This window comes from Mandrillus leucophaeus, unplaced genomic scaffold (genome assembly GCF_000951045.1).
Source record: "Mandrillus leucophaeus isolate KB7577 unplaced genomic scaffold, Mleu.le_1.0 Scaffold256, whole genome shotgun sequence".
NCBI classification, from domain to species: domain Eukaryota; kingdom Metazoa; phylum Chordata; class Mammalia; order Primates; family Cercopithecidae; genus Mandrillus; species Mandrillus leucophaeus.
The window spans coordinates 2,013,076-2,020,792 of NW_012102654.1; the positions used below are offsets into that span (position 1 = coordinate 2,013,076).

The following is a 7,717-nucleotide window of genomic DNA, read 5'->3' on the forward strand; positions in this document are numbered from 1 at the left end:
GGTTATGTCATCCAGCTAAGCACTGCTGCGTGAGTTTTCTAAGAGAAGGTAGATACCTGGCCTACATCCTTTTGATGACTCCACTCTCACTACTCATGCCAGACATCACCAATGGAGCATGACACTCTGGGCCCCAATGCAGCCAGCCAATACTAATCAATTGCATCTGGCATGTGGAATGAAGCATATTTCACTAGGCTCCCGTCCTTCCCCACTCAGCCTTGGCCACTGATGTGTCCCTTTTCACCTGGCGGCCAACCAGGCCCGAGCCACTTCTGCAGACGCGTGCGTAGAACTTCATGCAGGTCTGTTTCAGGCAGGGCTTACACTCTTCCCAGAGGGCCATCATGGTCTCATTGCACACTCCTGGGAACTCCTTCAGCTTTGTCTCTGATTCCCTGGTCTCACTTAGGGCATCCTAGAGGAAGACACGAGGCTGGCTGAGCCACACAGAGACCACAGACTCACACACTCAAGGAGGTGCTGGGTGCCAGGCCCTCTGCCCAGGGCAGGCCTTCCCACAGGATGGCCACCCAGCATGCAAGTGTGCACCCCTGCTCCAGTTCAGGCTTCCCTTCATTTACCCACCTGGAATCCCCTTCCCACCCGGCTTGAAGAATCCACTCATCCTTTAAGATCCAACTGTTCCCTAACTCCTAGAAGCTTCCCAGCTCCTGGAACCCATGTGGACAGCACCTCTCTCTGATTTAGTGCGCTAATCATCTACTCAGTGACTACCCTCTCACTGAAGCCTCATTTTCTATTCTCTGCTTCTGGTATTTAAATTTCATCTTCCAAAGCAGGCTGCAGACTCCCTGAATCTTATCTTTCTATTGCAACCATGCCCCCTGGCATGCAAAGGGAATGGCAGGCTTTCAACACCAAAGCCACACCAGCTGTCAAAATTCTCTAATGGGTCCTTGCCACTTGATCCAATAATTCTCTAAGAATCTATCTCAGGCCAGGTGCAGCGGCTCACACCTGTAATCCCAGCACTTTGGGAGGCCAAGGCGGGCATATTACTTGAGGTCAGAAGTTCGAGACCAGCCTGGCCAACATGGTGAAACCCCGTCTCTACTAAAAATACAAAAATTAGCTGGTGTGGTGGTGCACACCTGCACTCCCAGCTACCTGGGATGCTGAGGCAGGAGAATCGCTTGAACCCACAAGGCGGAGGTTGCAGTGAACCGAGATCAAACCACTACACTCCAGCCTGGGTGACAGAGCGAGACTCTGTCTCAAAAAACAAAACAAAACAAAACAAAGACTCTATCTCAAAGGAATCCCCTGACAAAGAAAAAGATGCTTAAAAATATTCGGTACAGTATTATCTTATGGAAAAAAAATAAAATCAGAATCAACCCAGATGCTTAAAAGAGACAGGTTAAACAAACTGTGGTTCCTACAAAGAGTAAATGGTACATCATTACAAAGGATGTTTATAGTCCATTTTGAATATTATCATATGTACTGTTTATGTGAAAAATTCATAATTTTGTGCATAGCCACTGTCAAAAAAGCACAGAGGAAAAGAATAGGAAGAAATAGATCAAATGTTAACAGTGACTTGTCCTTGGGCAAAAGGATTATGGAAAAACTTTTCCTCTTCTACTTTTCTATATTAAAATCTCTATAAATGAGTGTGTTAGTCTTCAAAAAAATTAGTCTATCCACACCCCAGAGTTACGTGAGGTCTTTGTCCTGCTCCATCATCCCCTGTCCTCTGCTGGGCGAAGACAGCCCACCTCCCACTGAGCCAAGACACAAGTGCCACCCATGCTGCCTACTTCCTTTCCTTCTGGCTCACCTACTCCTCAACTAAGAAGTAGCTCTTAGTTGTAGCTCTTTGAGATACGCTCTTTTCTCCAAATGTGATGTGCTTTATTATAAAACCAGAATTGTTGAAGGTCAAACTCCAGTGATAACCACAAAAGTGTGGGCATGAGACATGCTCCTTCCCCAGGAGCTATTTGAGGATTCTCATAGAATGGTGAGAACTGGCCTGTTAATCCCAGCACTGTGGGAGGCCAAGGCAGGCAGACCAAGAGGCCAAGGTTAAGAGTTCGAGACCAGCCTGGCCAATATGGTGAAACCCCACCTCTACTAAAAATACAAAAAATTAGCCGGGTGTGGTGGCGCGTGCCTGTAATCCCAGCTACTCAGGAGGCTGAGGCGGGGAATCACTTGAACCCTGGAGGTGGAGGTTGCAGTGAGCTGAGATTGTGCCATTGCACTCCAGCCTGGGCAACAGAGCAAGACTCCATCTCAAAAAAAAAAAAAAAATGGTGAGAACTGATACTGAGGCCAAGAAAGGGCATGAAGCTTGAAAAAAAGGTAGAGCTACATCCAGGCCAGGATTCCCTGAAGTGGCTCCCATGGAGCTGTGCTCAAAGCAGCCAGGAAAAAAAAAAAAAAAAAAAAAAAAATGAATTCCCTGGTCAATTTGGAAAACTCTGGGTTTCATGGAGTTACACAGGTTTCTTTACTGCACAACTTCTCAGAGCCTTTGAAATGCTTTTAACATGCATGATGGATCATGAAGCTGGCAGGTAGCTACATCTTAGCATCTGAAGTAGGGCGACCGTGAGAGGAGGTTTGTAGGATACTCTTAAGGAGACTTGATTTCTTAAATAAGTTGTTCATTGAATTATAGTGTTTTAGTTTTGTCGAATCATTAAGCACAGGCTTGACCTGCTATATCCACTACTGGGCTTAAGATGTTTCTTTATGAAGTAGTCCAGAACTCTAGGAAGACGTGGGGTGCAGTGTGCCTGCCTTAACCCTAACCGTATCAACCCAACTAGATAAGCTTCCTGAAGGTTGGACACCACCCCCATCTGGGCCCCCGCCGCCACCCCATCCAGAGCCTGCTTGGAACTACTACGTGGTCAGGGTTTAGAAGCATCTATTGAAATGAATCTGGGCATTAGGCCCTGGGCCAGGCTTATAACAAAACCTGATCCAAGATCTCACTCCCTGATGCTTTCAAAAGCGAATGAACCTTTCCTACTTCTTAACTACAGCCCCAGCATCAGCTGACACAGCCTGGGAGGACTGCGGGTCACCATGGCAACCCAGCAAGGCACCGTGCAGTGACCCCCTCCCTCCCCTCCAGTGGGATGGTCGAGGCAGGGTGGCGTTCGTGGCTTCTCCTGACCTCTTTCTTCTTCTTGGCTTCCTCTAGGTTGCTGAGCAGTGTCTTGCGCTCTTCGTTTGTCTTTTCTATGAGAGTCTTTATCTCTTTCACCCCGTTGACAGCATTTTGAATTTCCTTATTGACGTACTTACTTCCCTGATCGGACATTTCTGCAAGAGAAGTGCAAGAGGTAGCATGAGGCAAGAGGAAGACGTGGCCTCGGGATGTAACCCTGGAATGAGCTGGAATGGCCAGAAAGGCCCGTTCAGTTCAGGGGCTGTCAAGGCTGGGACCCCCACCCCTGCCGGCAGGCAGCAGCATGGCCCCAGCCTTTCCCTGGCACAGGCTCCCATCACAGGCTCCTTGCTGACTACACCCTACTGCTCAGAAATGCAGACCATGGGAGCTGGCACACTCAGAGCTATGCCCAACCACTGCCATGTGCCCCTGGAGAATGAGCCGGGTGCAGAAGAAACTTGTCAAGGGGAAAAAAAAAAAAAACAACCAGAAGTGTCAGCTCTGAAGCATCAAAATACAAAATTTGTCATTTTGGACACAAATCTTTCTAGAGTTCAGTTTAACCAGACATGTGTATTTCTTTGTTCCAATGCAGTGCCAGGTGACAGGAATAAGATGAGTAAATAAGGCGTAGCACTGATAACAAATGCAGTGAAACACTGTGTCACGTAAGTGCTACTTCACTGGTGTTTATCCCATGCCAAGCACTGCGCCAAACACTTCATGTGCAGTTTACATAATGCTCCAGCCCCTTACCATGCCCACTTCGCAGAGGGAAGTGTGATATGATAGGTAGGGTCAAAGTGTCAATCAGGTAGGGGGAGTACGTTGTGGAGATCTAACATACAGGTGGTGCTTATAGTTAATAACACCATATTATAACTGGAAATTTGCTAAGAGAGTAAGTCTTTCCACCATCCCACCATACAAAGTGGTCATCATTTCAATGTATGTGCATTTCAAAACATCATGTCATATACCTTAAATACACACAATTTTTATTTGTTAATTGTATCTCAATAAAATGGGGGGTGGGGGAAGTGTCATGAGATCAAGATAGTGGCCCAAAGTCACCCAGCTGAGAAGAGGTGAAACAGACTCACAGCCATGTCTGATCTGGGTTTTTAACAATGATCCTGCAGAAGCAGTCAGCTCACAGGAGGGACAAGCTCTGGGCACTCCAAAGGGGAGAGGGATAAGAGCTCCAGTGGTCCACAGCTTCGTGGAGGAGGCCTGGGAGCTGGGCCAAGGGGCCTGGGAAGGGAACAGCTGAATGAAATGCAGCAGCTGAAAGTGCTTGGGAAATGCCTGCAAATGCCGGCAGTCTAATGCACGCAGAGCCTGAACCAGGGGCCTGGGAGCAGAGGCTCAGAGGGGGCCCAGACACAGGCACCCAGACCCAGTGCAAAAGATAAAAACAGTCTGTAACACTGGGGCCTGATAGAGAGGCACTGAGCGGAGTTGGCTACCCTGCCCTCTGACCTCATCACCCTGTGGCCAGAGGCACATCACGCTTGGTGTACTCACCCTGGAGCTCATTGTCCGAGACCGTCTGGTCCCCCAGGACCTGCCCACTCTCCCAGGTCAGCAGTAGCCCCACAAACAGCAGCAGAGTCTTCATCATGCCTCCAATTCTGGAGTCCTCGCACGCCTCTGTTTGCAGAGAACAGGAGACCATCATGGGAACAGCTTAGACAGCCTGCTGGCGTCCCGCCCACCTGCTGCCTGCAGCAGCTCCCCAGGGCCTCACTGCCCTCGGCTGTCCCCACAGCAGGCACTGCTGCACTTTTATTCCTGAGGAAATGGGGGAAAGAACCAGACTTGCCACGGACACCTCAAATGAAAGCGAAGGCAGGAGGTGCAGAGAGGGAGGGAGTGCAGGACAGCAACGTTGAGTGGCCAAAACAAGAACCCTGGCATTGGAGGAGCCAGGCTCTTGTCCAAGCCACATCCTCCCCCGCAATCAGCAAGGCACACAGGCTTTCTGCATCCTGGCCTCCTTGTCCAGAGTGGTATCGATCATGTCAGACACTGAAAATACCCGCCTTAGGTCACACATCCGTCCCTCCCCATGCCACCTCCACAGAGGGACTGCATCCCACAGACCAGCCACGTCCTCTGCAGTGTGCATCTAAATCTTCACCCCAGCAGACACTCCCCATCCACCACAGCGCTGCAGCCCTCAGCACCACCTGAACTTGATTTTCAAGAGCCGGGGGCAGCAGCAGCCATTCCTTCACACCGAATCCATCTGCATCCCTAGTGGGAGGCTTGGACCTGGCTGCCTGTGCTTTCAAGGGTGGAAGTAGTGGAAGCCAGGAAGGACAATTCCCTTCAGAGAGTAGAGCGGGTTCGCAGTGGCCCGAGGAGCAAGCTTCCCAGAGAAAAGTCCCTTTGGAAGGATGAGTCCTTTTGCTCTGCCAGGCCCTCCACACGGCCCATCCCCTCTAAGCCCACAGCAGGCTGCCCTGCCAGTGTTCCTGCCGCCACTGGGCTGGCTGCCCTGAGCCAGGGGGCACAGGCCACAGCCCCGGTCTTACACAATGGACCCTTTCCCAGAAGCTGAGGCTGTTGCATAAAACAGAAACCCCTCCCCCTGCACCCCACCCCTACCATCCCCCCTCCTAAGAACTGCTTATCTGAGCTCACCCATTTCCCATAACAAAACCAACAGGAAGGTGGGGTTCCCCTTCCTGAAATGGTTCACATCCAAAGCCTGCTCAACCCAGCAGGCCCATCTGGACACTCAGTAGCACATTAACAAGGAGTGCCTCTCACGAGAAGTAATCAGGCACACAGAGCCAGGGAGCAGCGTGGGAGAAGAGATGGGGTCAGCGCCTTCCCCAGAGACGGGGTGGGTGGTGGAGACCGGGCTCACCAGGAAGGCTGTGGTCTCACGGGCTCTGCCCCAGCTGCCCACTGAGCCCTGAAATGCCTCCAGCAGGAACAGAGCCTTTGTCATGCCAGAGAGACAAAGCCAGCCAGAAACACCTCGGCCAGGGGCCCCTGAAAGCAACAACTTCTGGAAAAACCCATTCAGAACTAGGTTCTGACCAGAAGACAGGGTGTTGGGCCCTGAAGAATGGGGCAGCCAAAGGCAAGATACAGGAAAGGAATTCCAGACTCAGCAGCGGGCATAGAGAGCCTGGGGTCCCTCGTGAGCCATCCAGCTCAGAGCTGGGAAGGGGGTCGTTCTCTCACCCAACCCCTCCACCTTAGCAGTGAGGCTGAAGCCCAGAGAGGGCATGGGACTCCCTAGGGCCCACAGCATGCTCATGGGACTCCATAGGGCCCACAGCATGCTCATGGTAACCCCAGGATGAGAGCCCAGCCCTCCCGACCCCTAGTCCAGTGTTCTTTCCTTGATTCCAAGTCACTTAAATATCTGAGCCTCAGTTTCTTCATCTGTAAAATGGATCTAATCCACACCTCAGAGAGGAGAATGTGTTCTGTAAACAAGAGGGTCTTATGTAATCATAGTAAATTCTGACTACTTCAATATTAGACTGAGGTCTGAGGCTGGGCATTGGCAGTGTCTAATCAACATGCCTGGGGAGGGGCAGGAAAACCGAGACAAGCACACAGAGGCCACCTGTGGTCCCCCGGACTGTGTGGCTCCGCTTTGGTGAAATGATTGACCACTTTTTAAAGTACTTATGAATCACTGCAGGGCTGGTTATAATGTTGGTTCTGAGTCAGAATCAGCTTTTTCAGCCAGTCTGCAGGTGATGTGGATGCTGCTGATCCGAGGAATGTTCTAGAGCCATGACTACAGAGCCGACCTCCTTTCCTTTGCTCAGACTCACCTCCCCCCTCATCTCCTCTGCCTCCTGGGAGCCTGGCTGCCAGCTGCTCTGGGTGGAAGAGCCATGTCAAGGCCAAGGCCCTCGAGTCCCCAGCATTCCCACACAACCTTATTCCCCCTAAGAAGGCTTAAACCACCTGGCCTTGCTCCTTCTACCAGAAAAGGCCAGTTTTGTGGACAAAGGGGCTGTGCAGGTGAAGAGGAGGAGGAGATGGGGTGGGGAGCAGGCCGACTTTGAGAGCAACTCTGCTCCAGGCACACCCTCCTGGGAGCTTTGAACTGAGCAACTTCCCAAAACATTTCCAAGCAGGGCAGGGCTGGAGGCTTAAGAAAATCAATGACCTGGTGGGGCGCAGTGATTCACGCCTGTCATCCCAGCACTTTGGGAGGCCAAGGCAGGCAGATTACTTTAGGAGTTCGAGACCAGCCTGGCTAAGGTGGTGAAACCCTGTCTCTACTAAAAATACAAAAATAAGCCGGGTGTAGCAGCTTGTGTTTGTAGTCCCAGCTACTCAGAGGCTGAGACACGAGAATTGCTTGAACCTGGATGGCGGAGGTTGCAGTGAGCCGAGATCGCGCTACTGCACTCCAGCCTGGGCAACAGAGTGTGATTTGATCTCAGAAATAATAATAATAATAATAATAATAATAATAAATGAAAGAAATGAAGAAAGAAGAAAGAGAAAGAAAGAAAAAGAAAGAGAAAGAAAGGAAAAAGAAAGAAAGAAAGAAAGAAAAAGAGAAAGAAAGAAAAAGAG

The 7,717-nt window shown here is 50.5% G+C and overlaps 1 protein-coding gene across 2 annotated transcripts in view; it reads right to left on the reverse strand.

Moving 5' to 3' along the window:
• Positions 1-7,717, reverse strand: part of CLU (clusterin) — a 27,387-nt gene that overhangs the window by 11,017 nt on the left and 8,653 nt on the right. Inside the window, exons 1-4 of one of the 2 annotated variants that reach the window (XM_011983874.1) lie at positions 5,347-5,633; positions 4,682-4,807; positions 3,158-3,306; positions 248-418 (exon numbers count right to left, since the gene is read on the reverse strand). In XM_011983874.1, coding sequence (XP_011839264.1) covers positions 248-418; positions 3,158-3,306; positions 4,682-4,778 — 417 coding nt within the window. In that variant the 5' untranslated portion in view covers positions 4,779-4,807; positions 5,347-5,633. Of the gene's footprint in view, positions 1-247; positions 419-3,157; positions 3,307-4,681; positions 4,808-5,346; positions 5,634-7,717 lie in introns of those variants that run through there. The other variant, XM_011983873.1, reaches the window with a different exon arrangement.